At 39.6% G+C, this 23,567-nt stretch overlaps 1 protein-coding gene across 5 annotated transcripts in view; it reads right to left on the bottom strand.

The window, feature by feature from the left end:
• Positions 1–3,718: 3,718 nt before the first annotated feature.
• CDKL5 (cyclin dependent kinase like 5) overlaps positions 3,719–23,567 on the bottom strand; it is a 140,669-nt gene continuing 120,820 nt past the window's right edge. For 2 of the 5 annotated variants that reach the window (XM_037377253.1, XM_037377255.1), the window contains 4 exons: positions 17,373–17,475; positions 13,526–13,648; positions 12,270–12,389; positions 3,719–10,966 (listed from right to left, as the gene is read on the bottom strand). In XM_037377253.1, coding sequence (XP_037233150.1) covers positions 10,580–10,966; positions 12,270–12,389; positions 13,526–13,648; positions 17,373–17,475 — 733 coding nt within the window. In that variant the 3' untranslated portion in view covers positions 3,719–10,579. Of the gene's footprint in view, positions 10,967–12,269; positions 12,390–13,525; positions 13,649–17,372; positions 17,476–17,743; positions 18,047–23,567 lie in introns of those variants that run through there. The other 3 variants (XM_037377254.1, XR_005102622.1, XM_037377256.1) reach the window with 3 other exon arrangements.

A 23,567-nucleotide genomic window follows, 5' to 3' on the forward strand; every position in this document is an offset into this window, starting at 1 on the left:
ACTGGATGGCCAACCCCCCTCCCATACACTCTCTGGTTTTGCACAGACATGTCCCGAGGAGCACAGGGTGCTTTACTCCGTGTGGGTGTTTGGGCACAGGAACAGGAACTCACTCTCATCAACTGACTTGATCTCCATGGCCCGATCCCCAGCGCTGCTGAGTGCCTGAGTAATGTGGGGCAAGTGGAGGCTCTGGTGATGCACCCCAGGGTGACAGCCAGGGTGCTACAGCTCATGTCCCTGCCTCTGCCTGGGAGCCAATGCTTAGCATGCCCCAGGTGGGCACTGCAGCCCCCACACCTCCCATGTGAGAGGGTTGCGGGGGGCTCTGGGGCAGCAGCCACTATTTGGCTTTCCACACATTTGTGGCACAAACCTGGCAAGGCACTGGAAGCCTTTTCCCTGTTTTTTAACAATCCATGCATCCGTCGCAAAGAGTCACGGCACTGGCATCTGAACTGCCTCAGTGAAGAGCAGAGAGGCATGAAGACAACGGCACCACGGCAGGCCATCGGCCTCATGCCCTCTCCTTATCCCTATGGGCAGAGAGGCAAATGCTCGGTGTGCAGGACAGGAGTTAAGATGTGACTAAACCCAAATGAGATGTGACCAAAACCATGAGAAAAGTCTTTGGATGTCTGTGCAATTTTTCACATTTTTTTCATTCTTGAGGGCAGATGTCTCTGCCACATTTTTTCTTGTATATAGAGACAAATAACAGCTGTCAGGAAAATAAGCTGTTCTGGCGAGTCTGAAACCTTCTGCTTCACTATACAAACAATGTGAAGTCTACAGAGATGTAGAAAAGACCAGTCCCCATGAGGTCACCATCACTCCCTTGCTTCCCCTGCACCCCCCAAATGAGTTTTGCCTATCCACAAATGGGTCTAAGGACACATTTTCTTAGTAGAAAATGGGTGAATTTCCATGGTTCTCTAATGGTAATCAATTAAGGCAAGCTCTGCTGAGTAGGTCCACTGAGCTTGAGGCAAGTCCTCCATGCAGCCAAGCTGTGGGACCAGCGTGGGGTAAGAGCCTCCCTGGAGGCGCTGCACGTACAACAACAGGGGGACAAGAGCTCTCTACCAGCCACCACAGCTCCTGAGTTAGTAACAGCAACGCTGAAAGCTGAAGCGTTTCCAGGCCCTGGACACAGTTGCCATCCCATTAACACACTGCTCTCCTTCCCTAAAAGTAGCACGAGCAGCTCTGCTCCATGTCCTGGCGGATGGTGACTAGAGGGGAGGAGGCTTGGTGCTGTTGTTTTGTTGCATGACTGAGGGGTGGTGGGGTGGGGTTGAAGGCTGAAAGGACGGACTGGGCACCAGCTGATGATTTTTTGTAGCACCCCAAAGCAGTTAAGCTTGACTGTAGCTATGCTCAAAGCCTTGGCTGTGACCGGCCTCTGAAGAGCTCCCACGCACAGCCCAGGTTTTTGCAGGTTAAGTTGTCTGGTTTTGGAAATACACCCTGTGGCAAGGGCCAAGAGCTCCTGCATAATTTGGAAGAGCTCGCAGGCTTAATCCACAGCCTGAATGGATGGACCACACACCATTATACACCAAGGCACCACACTAAATTATGTATCTTCACATGACTGATCTTATATATAGCATATAATAAAACCTTGGAGGGAGAAAACACTTGCCTAGGTAGAAGGGACCTGTGCTATCACTCTTCCAGCCTCCCAGCTTCAAAGAACTCACTAGACCCTTTTACCAGATTGAAATGTACAGTGATAAATAAGGTGGAACTAACCGGCACACAGTGCATTTCACAGTTCATTTGCTTCCTGCCTCACCCTGTCCTTTGCCTGCCGTTCAACCTCTCCAGCTTGCATGGGGAACGGACCTACTTCTGGCTTTCATCTGCGATGTCTAAATGGTTCCTGGTAAAGCAGGACTTTCTGTTACGATCCTAGCTATGCAGCTTGCTTGCTAATTGACCTTTGGAAATTCACTTAACCTCTGCCTCTTATCTAAAAAGAAGAGTGCTGAGAGGCTTAATTAATTAAGTGGTCCTAAAATGCTTTCAGAATTGCACTTGACTTCCACCTCTGCATAAATGCAGCATGTTGGAGTAACAGTGCGTCTTGAGGGTGTTATGAAAGCAGGATAGAACCAGCCAAAATACAATTACAAAAATATGAAGCTTTTTCTCATAAAGTCTAACTTTTCCTAGCATATTGCTATCCTTTTAACTTACTGGCACAGCTGCCTCCAATCACAATCACCCAGAACAGAGCCAGCGACTCAGGCTGCAGGAGATGATGCAAAGCAGTGCTAAAAGCACATTTATCTTCTCGGAGTGAAAATCCCGTGGTTCTTTACGTGCAGAGGTAGGGAGACCAATGCATGGCTCTGCAACAGTGTAAAGCACAACAGGTGTGAAATAGGAGGCAGGACCAAGAGCTGCCTTCAGCTTTGTGACCTGAAGTTTTAGTCTGGGATGCGTACAGAGAAGTGAGGGAGCTATGCTGAGAAGTCAGGCTTGCCCAGTCTAAGCTATGAGACTGCCTCAGGCCTCCAGACCAGCCACACGTTTGTAAGTCAGTAGCTCCTTTCTCTTAATTGAGTCCGTGCAGGAATTATCCCTTTACTTCAGTCTGAGAGAAGAATGCCTACACCCACCGTGCTCCCCACCCCACAGGGGACCAATGCTGACCTACGCTGGCTGGGGCTACCATGGCAAGGTGCTTGACTTCTCCTAGATGTCCACTCCATTTTCTGGAGCTCTGCAGGTGGTACAGAAAAGGGCACCGAGCGCCTGGGGTCACTACAAGGAGATCCTTGAAAGAGTAAGAGCACCATGAGGTTGTAAGCGTAAAGCCAAGTGCCCAGAGAGCTCGGCGCTCAGGGAAACTGGCATTTTAAATGCATTTCTGGGTGGGACAGCTGAAATGGTGGGCTGCTTGTCCTGGTGGAAGTTGAAGCCACTAGCTCAGGCCGGCAGTTTCCCCATTTGGGAGGCGATGGGTGCAGCTCAGTGCTAGCACCGTGGCACAACCCATCAGGAGGCTGTTTTGGAAAGATCTGAACAGGCTGCAAGTCCTGGCTTTCAGCACGTCTGCTGCTGGAGCGCAGAGGGAAAGAAGGGAGGCCAAGGTAAAGTGGTCCCTGCTCCTCTCTTTGCAATTACCCTGAAGAATGAGAGACAAGCAGAGAAATATTTAAAGTTTTTTTTAAAGCTGCACACAGTTGGTGGGTCAACACTGTTCAAAAGAGAGAACGACAGAGATTTTTGCCCTGAAAGGAAGAAGAACCCCCAATGTCTGCAATCAGATGACAGGAATGGTGGGCAACAAGAGCTCTCGGACAACAAGGTGTCCCAGAGCTGTTTTGTGCTCCTGTTGTCAGGCCTGTGGACAGATACAAACCAGCTTCTCAGATGGGGTGTTAGCCAGGACAAATTTCTTCACCGAAAGTGTTGTCAAGCATTGGAACAGGCTGCCCAGGCTGAGTCACTATCCCTGGAGGTATTTGAAAGAAGTATAGATGTGGCACTTGGGGACATGGTTTAGCTGTGGACTTGGCAGTGCCAGGTTAACGAAAGGTTATTTCCAACCTAATGATTGTACAACCTGGCAGTGACCTGTCGGGCAGAGGAGTCCTGGTGTGGTTCTGGCCCGTTCTGCTCATCCAAGGACAAGCTAACGTACGGGGAGGTGCTCTAGAGGAGACACGTCATCACTAAGGTCAGATGTTGAGCAATGCCAGTGTTCTAGTGCAAAATCTGCATTTTTATTAAAGACATATTTTGGAAGGCCCATTCAAAAATACATTGTGCTCAGTAAAAATTAACCATTTCCATGCTGTTACCACAGGATTTTTTTTTCTGTTTTAGAATATTTACAGCAACAATAGAAATTGTACAGAAGTTAAGAATGGAATACATGCCCCAAAAAAAATTGGTAAGGTGTAACAACAACATGATACAAAGGGTTCTATACAAACACTTTACAAATGGTTTATCAACTTGCATGAAGTCATCCTTAAATATTCAACACATTTTAAAATCAATTTGTATTCCAGGATTAAAAAGGTTAACACCACATCACATCTCTTCCACAACAGAGAGCATGGCAGATTTAAAAGTTTGTGCGCTTTAGATTTCTAGTAGCTGTTAAAAAACATCAGGGAATCTTATCCATGAATTTAGAAGTTTTGAAAGCTACCTCCCTAGCCTGTTATTTTTGGAATAGTCTATACTGGCACAGATTGTGAAAGAAGATCACATCTTTCTAAACCTTGTTCTTCCTTCCTTCTCCTAAATGACACAAATTCAGAATTCAGCATTTCACAGTAGAGATCTACGCAGTCGTGGAAGTCCCTAGCAGATTAACCAGATTTTAAAATGCCTGCATAGAATTTCCAACAAAATTACAGTTTCAGGGAAGATTTTAGCTTATTCCATATAAACCAAATATATATATGTTACTTCTTTCAATTAGACATATCCTTCAGTAGTACGAGTCTAAGATGTACACTAGCAAAAAAAAAAAAAAAAAAAAAAGAAGAAAAGGGAAGTCGAGACAGTTACCTACACTTAGAAGTTTTACCTTGTTACTACACAGTTAAAAGCTCTGCCATTGGATTTACATGTCAAGAGTTTACACCAAGAGGTTCATATCCTATAGAGAACTCGAATAGCGGCTTCCATCTTGTGCTATGAACATGCTTTAACATTGCTAATGGAAAGCTCTACACAGCAGATACTTCACAACGCATTTCTATGCCTGTACAATTAAGATGCCACCTTGCATTTCTCAGAACGGATCCAGAGAAACAATGCCCTGTGAAAACAGAGACCTGGTGGAACGAAGAGCCTGGTAGACAGCGTGTTTTGGTGGGGGCACAATGAGGTAAAGTATCTCACCCAGATGAAATGGAAAATTAAAATTAAGAAAATCCTGAGCAAGTCTAAGGATAGCTGTTTGAATAAAACAGCAAACAGGGTGGAGTAGTAGATAAGGCCTCTAACTCCCTGATAATCTGCACTAGAGAAACAACAAAGAACAAGGCAACTGCAATATTTGAGAACCACAAGGGGAAGGGCAAGGGAAGACTGCAAAGCAGTGCAAACGATGGCATTGGGATTCTAGAGGGACAGCTCAGATGGCTTGGAGGTTTCAGAAGTGTATCAGATGAAGGCCCATCAAGATTTTATTACTTGTTTGCTAACAGTACCTAGAGAAAGCATCTTTTCAGATGTCTCTTCAAAATTTGGGAGTCAATAATAAGCTCAGAACAAACAAACCAAACCTTGACCACATTCTGCAAGAGCGAGGAGGTAGATTGACTTGCAGAGAAGACAAGAGAAGTGTAGAGTTACTCTTCATGTAAGTCAAAAATTACATGTTCAGATTCTTGGGCCACGTCTTAAGAGTCACTTTTGCCTGGCTGCATATTTTGAATTATGTTCTAAAAGAGCCTGAGAAGCGATCTAATCTGGTGGAATGAAAGCATCCAAACATAGTGGGGCTATTCCTCTCATGCATCTTCCACTCTTAAGTTTGTCAAAAGCCAACTTCTGCACTGAACAACTAGTTCTACACAAGGTAACAAATAAGCATCCAAGCAGAACTTGGAGCAAGTAAAATTCAGACCTAATCCATCAGATTTACCTACGCTGTCTCATGCAGTAGCTGTTAAGACAGTCCACCGAGAGAACAGATGACCTACCACAGCTTTTCTCTTCCCATTGAAGGAGGATCTCCTATAAAATTTGCTTTGCTTAATCTTCAAGAAATTTGCCTCAAGATTGCACAATGAGGAATCTTCAGTTTCAGTACAACAGCTGAACCAAGTGATGGGCACAAGCCTTCACTTGCCTGATGAGCCTGAGCATTGATGCACTGCTTCTGTTTGACCCTTTGAAGAAGGAGCCAACATCTAGAACTTCCAATTTGTGTTATACTAAAAGGGTTTACTCAAATTGCTCCCTTTTTAACAAAGGCCAGAAGTTAAATGGCTTTTCTCCTCATTCACTACAAACCCAGTTAATGAATGGTTAACATCATGACACCACTAGAAAGAGCTGTGTAGGGAAAGGCACCTGTTCTTAAATAGTGTCCTGATTTGAAGGTCATTTAAAAATGGTTAAATAGGGCACATCACCTTTCCAATCACCTTCTGTGACATTTCTATCTTATTTTGAATGGTGGGCCTACTCACATGAACAACAGCCCAGATGCATGGTCTATGATATAACCCCATTAACAGATGTATGATGTACGCTAGCTGGAATGGGAAAAGTAGACATTCATTGCCACCCCACAATTTGCAGTATATTTTATATGGCTATCCTTTTCATACTCTTTGTGTGACTGGGATTCAAATATTCTCCCAGCTCTACTTTGACAGTGTTCAACACATACAGAATTAATTACATGCAGATATTTTTGAAGCATGTCTCACTACGAAATCTTTACAAGACAACAAAAAACTGAAACATGAATAAACACCCCGAACACTTGTAGAGCATGGCTCCCCTCAAAAGCGGCTGGGTTTTGCCTTAGCTAAATAGACCACAACAGTGCTGTCAGAGCTGTACGATCTGTGTTCCCATTCTTGTAAGGGAGGTCTGCAGCACTGGATTGTTAAGAATACATAGGTTTTTTCTGGGTGAGCACAGGAGTCTACTCAGCTAATAGCTACAGCAGCTTTTGAAGAAAAAAACCCAAGGTTGGTATGTAGCTTTTTACACTAGTAAGATTCATCTAGTAAGAGATCTAACTGCAATGACAAGGAATGGCTAAAGCCTATCACAGGACACTGCTTCTTGAAGAATCCCTCCAGCTTTGCTCCCAGAAACCAAGCTGGAGTAGCAGAGAGAAAGGCAACAAGCCTAAGGATGACCTGAAGGTGTCTCGTACATTTGGAAGTTTGAAGCCTGCTTTAATATCAATCTAAAAGAGCAAGTACCTATAGAGTGGTGTCAGGATGCACACACGCATTTAGGTGCCTCTGACTGAGTATCAGAAATCAAACCTTAGTATCAGTCCCAAGCCCTGTGGGATGAGGAATGTTTTAGGAAGAAGGGACTGAATCTGGGATCGCTGACTTCCTGCCAAGAACTGCCTGGTGCTCCATGCTGGTGACTTCTCAGAGGAGCAACTGTGATAAATGGAGCAAAAAAGCATTAAATAGCTCTAAGGGACTGTTCTCTGTGGTCAGGTGTATTGAAAAAAAGATGATGTTCTAGGTTAATACATTTACATGGCAGTTTAAAAGTACAGCATAAACACATATACAATTTCAGTTAAGATGAGCTTAAGGTGCTTCTTTTTCAGTTAAAAAGAGCTCAAGAGCTATAGTAAAAACATATAAACACGTTTAGGCAGCTTGAGTTCTGCAAAATGACTATAATTAATTTCTGAAACTTAGTTGCTTTTCTATTCACATCATTAATGATGCCATAAGGCAAAACAGGTTGCCAAAGAATAAAATGCAGTTTAACTAAGATACTTTATACTAAGTAAATTTATAGAACATGTAGCACAAGACTCACAGACCAGTGAAGAGGAAAGCTCACACTTACAAAACAGTTTGCTCTGTAAATCTCCTCCCCTTTATTGAGCCAGCAAATCTCAGTCACTATAACAAGACTCTTTTGGAAGCCTCGGCAAAATTACATCAGCAATATTCTAAACGTTGGGAAGCTAGACCAGGTTAAAAACACACAATTTATCCCAGCACCAGCTGGCCGAGCCGCTGGAATTTCTTTCCAACAGAAGGAAGAAAATACTACATACATTCAATACAATTGAGTATTTGACTGAAATCTACTATGGTTTATTGAATTTGGGACAAAAATGCAGTATGAAGTAGAAACAACTTTCTGTGAATATGGGCCACCAAATATTTGAACATTCCTTGGGTCACCCTTGAAGCTTTGCTAACTACTTTAAACAGCTATATGTACAGTCAGAGATTACCCTGATTTAACTTAATGGGTACTGAGAAAAAAAATCCTTCGGAAACATTTTTCCTTGCTAGAAATCAGAATAGCCACATACACTCCCATATCGTCACCTCCAGCATGAAGCTCTTACCAGCAAGCTAAAAGTCTGGCAGAGGCAAAAGGATACAAAACCACAAAGTACAGAAGAGTCTAGTCTGAACGCTCTCTCGGAGACATTCAAACCATGCTGCTTAGAGTCCCACTCTTGGACGTTGCTTTTGTGAGGGATTTCAGAGGCATCAGCCCATTTCAAAGCTGAACTAGCGGGACTAACCTAGTTGTGACCAACTGGTGAATCCAAAAGAGATTGCTAAAATATGCTGCTAAACTCTGGTAGTGATGACCAATAAATATCACAATGCCTTTCCTGGATGCCCACTAATCATACAAAAGACTGAATACCTTTTCATGTCTACTGTATTTATATATGCCATATATATGATATATCAACACAGTATATATCATATATAGCTAGATATCGTATAGATCTATAGAAAATCACATGCACATTTCTTGCAGGCAATTGACAAAGAAAGAATTCTTATTCTGTAATTTTTCAAATCTACTAGACTAACCTTTAGCCCTGGACAAACCTGATGTAACATCCTTATTGTATGTTTTGACAAAGATTCTCAGACTAGTGCTGCCAAATTTGCCGTTGTTTTTAGAACTTTGGTATGACTTGAGAGGAACTGAACAGCACGTCCAGTTTGCATTGTTACCCAAGTAGGAAGTTCAGCTTTTACTGCCTGGCTGCTTCTGTTAACTACATCTATGGCTGAATCATCACATTTACCTTCAGGTTAATCTCTTTTTGGAAAAGACAATGTATTTGCAAGTACAAGTGTCTTATGAGGACAGCATCTAGAAAACAAACTATGCTGCAGAGTAATGGAGTTGAACTAATGTGATTAAAAAGGAAAGATTGTATTGTTCTGACACTACAGGCCTGACTCTCCTCTTATTGCACAAAGTCTAGACTGGCATAAAACTTTTGACTCCTACTGGCTCACCATTGAGTTAGTTTACCGGTAGCAACAGAGGAGTCAGGTTGTGTATTTGCTACACTCAACATTCACCAACGTAAAGGCAGTTTTAACAATGCTGTACAGGAGACTGGAACCCAAGATCTAGTATCTTGCTGAGACTGGTAACTGAACTGTGTATGGGAATATTCGGATAGTAAGACCTAAGGAGAAGTTAAGCTGCCTGGCAACCTTCTCCCTCCATATCCAAATACCAGATTTGTAGCTTTAAATACATCCTGAAATATAATAAAAAGTGCAAGAGCAGTTTAGATTTAAATACAGTGTTTATCTTATTAGTTAACAGATTGCTAAACAAGATGTAAAATACACATACGCATAAAAGCTTATACCATGATCTGCAGTGCCATGCTATGCGTGTCAAAGTTTGGCATTTCACTTGCAACTCATGCTATGTTTCTTTGGTTTTCACCCCTGCTATGAAGTGGAAGAGCACCTGCTTTAGCTTGTAGTCATGGGGCACTTAATGTCTTCAGAAGAAACAAAAATTTGGTACTGGGGCTCTGTGCTCTTGATGCAGATGCAGAAATCCCATTAATATTACTAGGAAAGCTAAGGACACAGGGGAGAACATACCACATTTAGATTACTGCACAGTTCTGCAGTCTCTTATATTTAGCCAATACTTCCAACAAAATAGCCCATAATAAAGCTTGGAATTGAATGTTGTCTTTTGCTTGTTACCAGTAACGCCTATAATACCGGGCTCTCATAAGCTGAGCAAGATTCATACTGTTAAAGTCACGTTTATATCCACATTCAACTTCCTTTTATTAGAAGTATAATACTGCACTTTATATCACAAATGTATAAAAATATGGCAGATAGTGTCATAACAATACTTTTCTTTTAAATGAGTATATTTAAAAAACAGACAGTTATTTTCCATTTATATATATATTTATATATAGAATAAAATACTCCTGATGCAATATATAAATGTTACTGTTAGTTTTTTATAGAAACTACTGTAGCTGTTGCACTGCTTCACAATGTTTCAAACAGCTCAAAATAACTTTACATTATAACATAAAAGATATGATTATAACAGTACGATATTAGGTCATCATAAATAAATATTACAAATCCTATCAAATATGGAAGTTTAAAAAAAAAATTAAGACATACAATTTAACTTTAAACCCTTAACGGGGATACACTTCTATCACATAAACCCCACTGTTTTAACTAGGCAGCAAAAAATGTAGTAAGGACCTAGGTCTAGACATGAATGTTTTCACCCTTATAAGTGCCAATACGTACCAGAAGTCTCCCAGCTTTCAGACAGAGATGTGCACTAAGCTGGAATGTAAATGAGAGAAAATGGCAAAATGCATTTTTCTCCCTGACTGGCACACTCTGCCTGGCATCCAGCAACATTTCTGATGACTGGTAATTCATAATTCAACTTGGTTTACTGTAAAATCCCTGACTCTCACTGTGGTGCCAAACAGCATAGCTCCACATGTACATATTGCACACCTTTATGAAGCTGAAAATGCAGTCTTACCATCACCAGAGCCACTACCACTCCCCTACGCTGATCTCCACCTGAATTTTCTGGAGTGCAATTACAAGGCTGTCTCTTTTAAATCATTCAGATTTGGCATTCGCGATCGGTTTGTTCGGTTGTACGTGTGCCCGTTCTGTCCGCTCTTGGAAGGCAGCTGATCGGAGTAGGGAGGCCCATCACTCGTGCTCCTGTTTACTGGGGAGACGTGCCAGGTAGGTTCCAGCTGACTTGGTATCTGCAGCGTTGGCCTGCTTTTCGGCTGAGGCTCCTGCCGCACGTTGCTGCTGCCACTGCTGGAGCTTTGACTCATGGGGTGAATTCGCACTTCAGAAAAAGAAGCTTTGGCTGGCTGACTTGGTAAGGGCTGGAAGCGAGGCTCAGCAGGGCCAGGATGATTTGAAGAGGAGAGGTGTAAGAGCTTTCGAAGAGATTTTAATGGCTGACTCTGAAAGACACACAGAAAAGCACCTGACCTTCTGCTCTCCATCATATCGGACTTCCTATAACAAAACCATCATATCCTGAACTGAACATCTTGAACTTCACAGGACTCCTTCACTTTTAATTTTTATTCATTTGGAATATTTCATTCCAAGCTATGACTACACACCTGAGAAAACGTCTTCTCACTATGATTCAATCTATTAGCTACCTGAAAAGATGGGACACTTTGTACATCAGAAAAAAAAAATTGTTACCATCTATTACTTTAACCTTGTATCCTAGGAAAATGGGGGCACAGACAATCGCATTAGCTGTCCATCTGTCACTAGTCCTGCTATTAACTTTAGAACCTCAGCCACATTTCATGAGGCACAGAAATCAGAAATATGAAGTTCCTAAAACTTTTGTGAACAGTTAGGGGATAGAGAGAGTCTTGAGTAATCATCTGCACTGAAATAAGGGCTGGCAGAACTCAGCAGTTAGGTATTTTATTTGCTGGCAGCTGGATGATAAGCTGCTCTAGTCCCTCACAGCTTCTCTAACTGGTGAGCACGTTGAAGAAAACGGAGACATGGGGTTACTGAAAAGGGTTGCAAGAGCCTGGGGAAGCCTGAGCACACAGTGGTACGAAAACAGACTCATCAAATTCCACAGCTCACAGAGCAACTTGCTTCTTTAAACACTTCAGCTGCAATGAACCCTCTTCTTCAGTTTTCAGCGCTGTAATGGCAACACAGCATGGCACTCAAGCTCCTGCCAAACCCTGTCCCCCAAGCTGGTTTTAGAACCGGAGAAAATAAAGTTGCATTACTGCGGTGCTATGCTCCAATAATATGCATCCTGCTTAAACTGCAGTCCATGCCAGCTGAGGTACAGCTGCACCATAACGTGGTCACAACGCTCTGGTGACCACATGAAGTATCACGCTGTGCCGAGTAGCAGTACGCCTGCAGGATTCACCGATCCTTGCAGAGCTAACTGGAGCGCTTTTCTACAGCACTGCAGAGCTACCATAGACACGCACCCAAACGTTGCTTGCCTCGAATACAAAAACATAAGCAGTATTTTGAAAGGCTCGAAGACTGACACAGGGACATTTAGTCTCTCTCCTTTTCCTTGCCATTCATGGCGGGACTTTGAAAGAATTATGCAGGACTGCAGGCACATGATTTTTTATATGCAACGAGCAGGGAATGGGAAGGTTGGGAAATAGTGTCAAAAGCAATTTTTCTATTCACCAGAGAAAGATCTGTCAAGATACCTCAGTGATTTTAAAATACAGGGAATTTGATAATGTCACTTACATGAGGCTGGATTTCTGTCATCTTCTCAGGATGCCAATCCTTCTGCCTGCTGCTCTGGTGATTAGAAGAATGAATGGCTTTCTGTAATGCCAAGAGATCCTGACCATCACTGCTAGGCATCTGCAACAAAATTTTGAATACTGGTCTCCTAATATATTCTTAAGAATAGCTGTAAATTATTTCCCCCAGTTAATTACAGAATAAAAGTGAAGCCCATTACTGCAGCAGAAATCAATGACCTTTCAGTATTTTTCCCCATAGTAAGAGCAAGTGGCTGTGGATATCATGCAGATTTGCTATACCCTTAGCCCTTAAAGCATTCACATGCTGTTAGTGTTATTTGCTGTAAGAGAGAGCAGTTAAACAAAGCTTCAAAAATAATAAAAAGAAACCCCCAAAAACCTGTTGAGCCTCATCTTCATCCAAAAAGCATTCCATACTGCAGTTAAGACCATGGATCAGTTCTATAAATTTGCTCCTGAGTGAAGCAGACCAGAATCTCTCTAAACTGATGTCTGGCTGATTTTGCTACCACAAAACCAAGAGCTTTTCCTTTCCTCATCTTTCTCCTCCTCCACAAATATCCCTAACTAAAGCAAAAATTAAGAAACTCCCTGCCCCTCAGACAAGCTGAAAACCCCACAAAAAATAAGGCAGAAGGATAACTTCAAACTTAGTTTTATCTCATTTCAAGAATTCTATCCAAAAAGGACAGTTAAAACTCAACCTATTTTTAATGCAAGCTGTCTTTTATCATGTACAATCAGGACAAACAAAATACAGCAGAGGCATGAAAATTTAGTTTTCAGATAATCTGTTGTTAATATTTGATCATTTAAATTTATATATAAAGGAGCAGTTTGCATAAAAAAATGTATTTCCAATATAGCTATAAACCAAACCGGGTTATTATTTTTTTTTCCTGATTGAAACAGAATGAGACAGTTTAATTTTAAACACACACAATTTCACAATTATTTTCTTCCTTTAATCTTAGTTCCAGGGCTCATTTTGTCTGGAACTTTGTATGTTATATTTTCAGTATATCAAATACTAAAAAAAAAAAAAAAAAAAAAATTAGGCACAATTTAATTCAACAGAACTGCCAATTTTACTTAAATTTATCGAACTGGCCCAAGATACTTAACTGACATGAAGAGAAAGTGATCCCATGAAAATAAAACACATGCTGCTCTAGTCAGTAAAACAAGTTTACTGGAGCATTTTACAGTGCTACTGTACTTAAAAATTAATACCATGGGTAGAGTGACTACAGGAAGCTTTTTCAAAGAGGAACTATGCTTTAAATTATTCTTTGAATTAAAAAGAGGAAAGAGGGATTTCTTGATGCTTGGATTCTCCCCGTTGGTTGAGTCTGTCTGCAATATAAGATACAAAGACTAAATGCATAGTATTTCAATTCAAGAGATCTGTCCTTACTATATTAAGTCTTTTTCCTTTTTTTTTTTTTTAAAATAAATCAGACAATATATGGTCTCAATCCTATAATTTGCTTTGGGAAAATACAATAGTGATTGAACGAAAAAAGCATATGGAACAAAATTAAGGAACTCAATGCATATAGAGAATGTAAAAAGAGATCAGTACACCTATTCTTACATCTATGCTCATTAGGAATGCAGAGTGCATTTGGAAAAAATTGGTAGGTCTTGTTGATTTACTAAGTTTTGGATCAAATGCTGTAATTCTGGCAATTATTTGTTACTTATGATAATGACTTAAAGCAGTATGACGTTTCCTATTATTACATAAATAAAATATCAAAGATACACTGACAATAACAGCAATTGACTTCAGAATGAGCGGTTGATAGTTACCTCTAGAAGAAATAAAAGCATTCTATTTTTAAATTGTAAAAAGAGCTAGGGCTCTAAGAATTATTTCAGTTCTGACAAAACTATGCCGTCAACAACTTCAAGTATAACTGCAAGGACACTGACTGTTTTATTTGAATTGTAACGCAACCAAAGAGTGTACCAATGGATGCACAAACAACAAAAAGAACTAGCAAGTTTTAAAATTATGAACAGGCCTATTTCTCTCCCAGTCAGGTACAAACAAGCATAGGACACATACGCTGTGTCTGGCATTATTCTGCCTACTGAAAGAAAAAATTATAATATAATGTAATGATCATATAACAAAAGAAAATGATGGGTGCACTACCAAAGCAAGGTTTTTCAAAGAGCTTTCTCAGCTTCTAGATTCCATACAAGTTAACGAAAGAAAGAGTCACTAATTAGCACGGCCTGTTGAAGAACTTTATGGTCAGAAGAATTTCCTGTTTCAAGTTCAGCAAATTAAAAAGGAATCAAAGTATTGCTAGGAGAAATGCTCACCTGCAACTGTTTGTTCCAAAGCAGATAATTTCTTCAGACCTGTAGCTTGCAATATGTGCCAAAATTTGCAAAATTCAGGCTCCTCTGAAAATAGCCCCTATTGACACTGTGCACAACCCTCATGGATATCAAATTGTTTGGTGGCAGATAACAGAAAACAACTAAGATTCTAGTAATGCTCAAAACCTTTTGCTATGTAACTAAAAGACTTCAAACAAGATGAAAAGTAGAATGGATAAGAACAGCTCTGCAAAAACAATATTGCAAAGAATTCCTGTAGCAGGCAGTAACGATTATTATCCCATGAGGAACTGCACCTGGAGAACTCTAGGGAGAACGATTAATGGAACAGCTCTGCAGGAGCAAGTGTCAGGAATAGGGATCCATTCTGGGCTATTACAGATTTTGAGAATGACATTATTAAGATGTCTTCAATCCAATTTCAGATATCTTTTATGACTCTTACAATGATCACCAGCAAAATGAGACTTGCCAAAGGATATCAGAAGTAATAGTAGCTAGTAAATAGTTCTCAGTGTTGTGACAGTTCTTAGGTCTAGTTTGTTATTTGCTGCAGAAATTCTGTGTCAGAGTAAATAAGTGGAATTTCATTCTTCTAGGACTCTTAAGAATTATAAGCATCAGAAAAAACCCTGGGTGGTCACAAGCTATCTGTTAGATTTTTAACATGAATTCATAGAAAACATTATTCATGTAGTTGAAGAGCTAATATTACAGTGCTGTTAACAGCTTTCACTACTGAAGTCAAACTTGGTGCTGAACTGAAGGTAGTAATTTTTGTTTGTGCTGGAAGATCCTAATGAACATCCCAATGTGTTAGGTAGATGTCCTCAACTGACAAAGAAGAACAAAAAACTGTGTCTGAACCAGACACTTGTACGTGTATCAGTGGGTACTGTCTACCCCTAGATACTGTCCTGTTAAAGAGCTGTAAGTAGAAATGAAAAGAGGTTTTTCTGTCTGTGGTTGGGTCTAAAAATCAAGTTGACGTCAGCAAGTTTCTAGCTGAGGATGTAAGAGTTTTATCACTACCTCATTTCACTGATTTATTCATCTTCCTATGATATATTATTTCTAACTAGCCAACATATTTTTCCCATATGCAAAACCTCTCTCTCCCCCTCCCCCTCTTCTTAAGAATGAGAAGAAACAGGAGTAAGGATTATGTATAAAACTGCCCAGTCTTGCTATCAGTGATGGTTTTCGTAGCTATAGATCAAGGTACTTGTGATTTAGATGTTTTAGAAAGTGATGGATTTTGAGATGCAACACAATCCAGTCTATATTTTAATATAAAGTGCACACAGTTTAATTTGGAAGTAGTTTGATACACCATCCAGCTTTTAGAATTTTTATCTGGCCTTTTAAAGTGTTCCTTGCCACCATGTCCAAATGGCTGAAATCACAGTAGACCAGAACAGTGCAAATTTAACATCCTTTGTTTTTTAAATTGGAAAATGCATCACTGGAACTAATGACCTTAGGCATGCTATCCTTTCATGGACACGTTGATAACAAAAAAATCCCAGAGTTATAATCTACACATTTTATTCAGCTGTGTAATGCAAATGATCATATTTGAACTGCATACAGGTATCAGGACGAATGAGTTCCGAAGAGAACGGAGAGGTAGATGCCGCTGAAATAAAACCTGCCCAGCACGAAGGCAAGGTGCATTTCTGAGTGCTAGTTAACACATATATGCACGTTCCATACAGTTCAAAGAAACCAAAAAAAAAAAAAAAAAAAAAAGGAAAAAAGCCTGATAATACTCCTCTCCCCAATTTTCAACACACCAGCCTTCCACCAACACCCAGAGTCATGCCACCTCACTCTGTGACAGTAGATATTTTGATTCATTTACTCTTCTTCACCAGGAGAAAGTGTTATTTACTCCCTCTGAGAACCTTCAACACTGTAACTGCAGTTACACTTACAGAGATGTTGAAACTTCATGTGAATAGAATTTTAAAATATTTGACTGTTTCCAGAATCGTCTTTGAGAATGAGATTATGTTTAGGTTACTTCAGTTCTTAGGGAGATTTTCATTATAAAACTTTGTGAAATGTTAATATACCACTGCTCTCTGACAAAAGAAAGCTCTTTTTTCCCCTCCCCAAAACTAGATGAAAATGTGAAAATGTATAAAAGACACCAAAGGCTTATACCAAATAACAAAAACCATAATCCATTCCCCATCAAAACATAAAACATTAAAATGGTTAAGACGCATCATCCTTATTCCATCCACGGAGTGCAGCAAGAAGATGGAGGCTGTTATCAAGACACTTCCATGAAAAATACTGGAAAGAATTCTCATTTATAACAGTTTGATCTCCTCCTAATGGGTGTCTGAAATTATCCAAGCTCTGAGGACACACAATAATGCATTTGCTATTCTTGGAATGGTATCACCATATCCTGCAAAGGAATTTGCTGCAACATCAGGTTAAAACTCACATCAAAACTGGCTCTCAAAGGGTCTGAATGAAACCACAGATGCACAGGACTAGTAGATAAAGAAATATTTGAAGGGGCAGATAAATAAACCCTGAACAGGAAAAGAATTTGAATTTCATATAGTGAAGAGAGGAAATAAAAGAACAAATAGATACACATGGGCACGATCATAAATAATGCAACGGTACTGTACTAACCTAGCATATTAAAATGGTATAAATCAAAACTGATATATTTCTATTAGAAATTCTGTTTACTTACAGTTTGAGACTTCTTCTTTTTCTTTTTTATTGCCCTGAAAAAACCTTGTTTTTCTTTCTCCTTGAGCTGTTCTGAGTGACTGTTAAGGTTTTCAGGACTTTTCCTAAACATGAAACAAGGTATTGTAAGAGATATTTCATTTTGATATTATATAAATTCTATGTAATAATGAGATCTGATGCCAAAGAATGCAAATTATTGATTAAAGCAAAAAGATTCTTAAAGTTTTAGCATTCATTGGTTCAAGAGTTACTACACAAATACCGGATAAATAGACTTATTAAATGGGATAGGAGGAACACAGTGTTAGGCTAAAATGATTAGCTCAAACCAGTGAATAGTTATTTAGGGAAAAGGAAAGCATGCATGTCTTTTTTTTTTTTTTTTTAGCCAGATTTTAATATTCAAACCAAAATAGCACACACAAGTTCTTTTAGAAAAATGAAAATTGTATCTGAGAGAACATACAAATGGTGATGATGTATAAAATCACAGGTCCGATTTATCCATTGCTTGCTGGAGAGCCAGGAGTTGCCAAGTTCGTCAGAGAGAACCAAATTCAATCAGACTTCCTGACATGGTTCCAAATTTATCATCGGGGGAGCTGGGGATCTACTGTTGTCCATTTCAACTTAACAACTTCAGTTAGTTTGTTATGAGTGGGTGAGACGGTGCTGGCAAAAGAAGATGACCCGAAAGTGGAAGAGGTGACTTGCCTGAAGACCAAATCTCCACCTTTCAACTTATCTACACAGCTGAATTAACTACAGCTGATAAAGAACACGTTACTTCAGGTATACACGGTAAACTATGTATTTAAAGTACTGATATGGAGTAAAAAGATGGTTTACATAGGATGTAGGTGAGACAACTGAATGAAGTTCTAGTGCCCTTTGAAATAGTTTTAAAATTGGAAATGGTGCAGGAAAATGTCATGGAAATAATTTCAGAAATAGGAAAAATGGCCTACGTTAAAAGTGTCAGAGATTTCAATCTCTTTAGTATGTTAATAAACACAGTCAAACCAGCCCCAATATTTAGTTTCCTTGATTGTGGTGCGCAAATACTTATCCAGGAAGAAATTACCGAATACTAGAAGGATCTTCAAAGTAAAGGGCAAAGACGTAACAAGAACAAGTAGGTGGATGATGAAGCCAGAGAAGACATATTAGAAATAAGGCACTGATTTTAACAATAAGAATTGTTAACCGCCAGAACAAACTCCTTAGTTAAGAAGTGGATTTCCCATCTTCAACATTTCAAATCAGGACCTCATACTCTTCTGGGAGATGCACATTAGTCAGGTATGCTACCAGGCCTGGACCCCGGAGAATGGATGACATTTATTGGCAACTAACATACAGAAAATCATACTGGTCTTTTAGTCTTAATAGTCTTTTTTCACTCTTAAGTTGTATGAAAACAAAAACTGAAGTCATTCCATTGTCTTGATGGAAAACTTAAAGGAAAACCACAGTTCTAAGGGCTCTGGATGACAAACAGGAGCAGCTTTTCTTGGAGTAACTGTAATGCAGCAACACTTAGCTGTCTACTACAGTTATCGCCGGGCTTCTAATTCTGGCTTTAAATGCTATGCTATCAGTTGGTGATTCAGCTGCTACTACATGCCAAGCAGATTTATTTTTTTTCCCCAAGCAAATGTGAAACACATAATTGGGGTAGGAATCACCGGAGTCATCTTCCTCATCGATAACAGCATCTTCACTCTGATACGTGGTTTGATCAGTTCCTCAATTTCTACACAAAACCACCTCAAGCTTGAAAAGCTACCTGGTTCTAAATATAAATGCATGCAGTGTTTAAATGCTGTAATAAAGTGCAATTGTTGAGTAAGAGAATGGGCTTAGAGGAAAGATTCATAGGCAGAGAGTATGTTCGAGATTTTCCTATTTTAGATTTTTTAGAACTTACATTTAGATCAAGAAACACATTCAGGTGCACAACAACCTAGATTTAATGTGAAAATTACAACACTACAGGAAAAATACCAAGTTTAATACAATTATAAGATTTCTAACACATATTTTAAATATACCGGATTGCTAAGATTCCTGTTTCTGGCATGTCCCCATATTTGGTACCACCATGTAATGGCAGTAAGGCAGTCTTGTATTAGCCACTTAAAGCACTAAGGAGAAAGCCCAAGAGTAAAGACTACTGACGGCTTTACAGACTCGGTGAACTCACGAGACTGACTTAACACGGACAAAACACCTATTGAATTATTTACTAAATGATCTTTACTTCATTTGTTAGAAAAGTCAGAGGAAAGAATGTGTGTCAAGGATGCTGCTTGTACTCTAAAAGTCATGTGAATGGGGCTGAGAATCTTCTGAGCCTTTCCCCAAAGGAGCTGCTGTGCATCCATCCCCCAAACCACAGCCCCAGTGCAAATTACCAACCCAGTGACTATGTTGTCTGCTGAGGAACCAGTGTCAGATCATAAGGAAGTCCCCATGTGGTTACTCTACATAGTCCTTCAAAATTTTTTCAATGTCTTGCTATAGCTTTTCTGTTCCAAGGTCTATTCCAAAACGGAGACAATGTATTTTTAAAGGTGAACTTAATCTTCAGCATAAAGCTTGGGACAATTTTTGCCATACTTAGAGATTCACTCAAGTGTGATTCTTTTCTTTGGCCCAGTGAACCTGGATGAGAAAACTGGTCCCTACAGCAGATGAGCAGAGAGGAAAGAAGTGAAATTCTGCACCATCACTTCCTATTTATGACTACAGTGACCAGACAGAGGAGGAAAATAAGGGGCTGAGGACTCTGCTCATTTTCGGTTGCTGCTTACCCAAAAGGCAGTGGTTTTATACCAACTGGTTTATGTCATTAACTCCTATGACTCATATTGCAGTACAGTTGTCTGAAAAAGTGTTGACCTTGGAAAGTGACTGCTTCAAAACATGCTCATTATGTGAAGAGTGTGAACATATATAGCATTATAGCAGGAAGCTTCAACACCAGGATTTTGTACTGAGTAAAAATAGAGCAGAACATTTTCATCGTTGAGATGAAACACTGGGATATTTTAGGCATTCCAAAAGATGGTTTTCAGACAATGGACAGTACAGGAAAAAACTCACATTACCAGAAAAAATCAGTATGGTAAAGTCACTCACACTAAACTCTTCCAGTATAACTGCAGGTATCTTGGTATTTTGCATAAAGCTTCAGCCCTTGAAATCAAACAGTTACACCAGAACCTGTTACCCAGTGTCTCTTTTACTAGCAAGACTAGCCCTAGAGAAGAGCCCCATTCTTCAGAGAGCTCACCCTCAAGCAGAAACCAAAGGCAAAACGTGCTGTTCTTTGCTGTTTTATCTTTGCGTGCCTTTTGCACACCTAGGACATACAATGTAGAACACACTGGTTATTCTGGTCTGAGACACTTGGAAAACGCATAGGTATAAACCGAAATTCTGTGATAATCACTAGCATTCATTGCCACTGACAGGAAAGGTATCCAACTTCATGCAGATACAATGAGGTGTAGCAGCAAACATGCATGGGGCAAGCAAGCTGATGTGCTTTAATATAAATCAAAAAGAATAAACAGGAGGCATGCTGCATCCATGCTGCCATAGATACATCTGTATTGCAGACAGCTCTTTTTGTGAGGCAATTCCTCATGCTTCTTTCAGTCATTCTTGAGCAACCCTAATTTCAGTGGGCAGTCTGGCTTGGAGATCCTCTTTAATCGCCAGTATACTACCCCCTTTACTGAACCGTTCACAATTACAAGAGTAAGATTTTGGTTTAATGCAGGAGGTACTGAAATGTCTGAAGTTTTCTTCGGAAGATAAATGAGCAACACTAATTCTCCAAGTTAGCTTTTGGTTTTGCTTAAAGTAAAACACTTGGCAGTTATAGTTACCATAAATGAAAGCAAGAAAATGTCAGAAACTAACAAAGCACCTCAAACGGATGGTTTACTTAAGGTAAGAATCTCAGTCCCACAAGCTGAAGCCCATAGTAAAACTTCTTGGTCTAAAAGCCTGGCATTGAAAGCTTAAAAATCAGAGGTCAAATCTGAACTTTGCTTGGAACAGCAAATTTATTTATTTATTTTCACACAGAAAAGGAGGATTTAGTCACTGGAATAAACCCCAGTTCTACTATCTTATATACTGAATACTACTCAGAAGCCACTAAAGCCACTAGATCACCTGACCTTATGGCACCATTAAAATGTACACATATAAATGTATATATACACACATACATTTTACACCCCTCCCCAGTACTGTTCAACATTAGTTACCATAAAAATTTGAAGTGGCTGGTTTTGTAAAGTTATAAAGTGTATACTTCACCAGGTTCATTTTTTGGACACAATATTGATGAATACAAATTCTGGAAAGCTTCCTTGCAGATAACATTAGACTCATCATCTAATTTTTAGTACAAACCAAAACCACTGTTGATGGGGGAAGTGTCAAGTAAGAGGCACTGGTTAGTAGAAGAGACTGGTTGGGAGGCTCAGATGTTGCCAAATACATCAATAAAGCAAACATACTGGATGACAATGCACAGGGAAGAGGCATAAACAGGAAATGTCAGAGGGAAAGCTGTGCCATTAGGAAGCTGAACATCAAGCTATGCAGAGCAGATTCCTAAAGCCTCAAGCAATGTAACACACACAGGTAATTTTTAAGCGTGCAAGTTACAAATCTGCAATTTCCTGATATTTTTTACACATTCAGAATTCTGTAAAAGAACCGGTAAGTATTTACAATGCAGCAACAGTTGTACTGCAGACACAGCTGAACAAGCATTAAACTAGCTTGCTCAGATATTGGTAACCCAGTTTCAGGAATATTAAGTGTGACTACATTTTTACACTGATAATGAAACAGCAATATAGCCAGTCATGTCATGTTTACAAAATATGGTATTGTTCTGCAGTCTTGAAAATTAATGGTAGATAGATGATTGTAAGCCTTTGACACTCCTAAGAGTAAGATGTTCTTTTTTTTTGGTTCTTTTCTGAATGACAGTTTGTGTGTGTTATATATATTATATACATATAAAAATAATAATAAATATTAGATGTTTTCCCTTCTTATTATTTTTGCAGTAAGGTCCTACATATGCTAGAGAAGATATGACAAGCTGTTTGTCATAGAATGAATACATTTTTATGGACATAAAAGGTCTAAACAACAAAGCTTTCCAGAAGCCTCCAGATATCTTGCAAGCAATCAATGCAAACACTTCCAATATGATGTGAGATACAGTACTGCATGTTGGAGTTTATTCCAAAGAGATATTTAGAATGATAACAACAGTCAAGATAACTTATGCCAACATTTTGGCACACTGGCAGAACAAGGTTAAGCATCTTGCCTATACCTACTGATTCTGCCCAGCTCAAGACAAAGCTTGTACAAGTGAAGGAGAATAAAACACCTAGTCTTGCATGAAAAAAAAGGAAAAAATAAGCAAGTTCAAGGTCACTTACAGGAAATTAAACTCTGGAAAGAAAAGATTTTCTAAAAGGATGAAAAATTTGCCATTTTTCATATCAAGTTGTCTAAAGTTCAGAAATGATCTAGTAGTTTAAGAGTAAAACCTGGTGACAAAAGTAGAGTTTATAACATCTTTATTTTAAAGAGGCAGGACAGTGGGGACAGAGTGAAGAAATGCACACAAAGACAAGGGAACATCTGTGACAATTCAGTCTAGCAAACATTCACAAAATCTTTGACAGAAGGCAGGCAACACAGAGCAATAATATGTGAGAAGCAATATTTTACAGTAGTGGCAAGTCCATGTGGAATACATGTCACTCATAATTTGAGATGAATTGTCACGTACCAGTTACGTATGTCAGTCAAACATCAAATATTTACTTCATCATAAAATTGATGTAAGCAGAATCACATTCCATTAGAGCTTTCAACATTTTCATAAGCGTTTACACAACTTCTATACAGAAAATTAAGTAGAGGAACATAGACTCTACATCACTCGGGAATCTGATTAAGCTGTATTTATGGCACAGAACAATTTTGCAACAACATTAGACTATTGCCAGGACAACTTGCACAGAGTTAACATGTAGAGCTGGGCAGGAAACATTTCAGGAAAATAGGGAGTAGGAAAAGCAAAGAGAAAGAGAAACATATGCCAGCATAGCAGTAACTTGGTGTTGCGGGCACTGCCATG

Source organism: Falco rusticolus, chromosome 2 (assembly GCF_015220075.1).
Source record: "Falco rusticolus isolate bFalRus1 chromosome 2, bFalRus1.pri, whole genome shotgun sequence".
Lineage (NCBI taxonomy): Eukaryota > Metazoa > Chordata > Aves > Falconiformes > Falconidae > Falco > Falco rusticolus.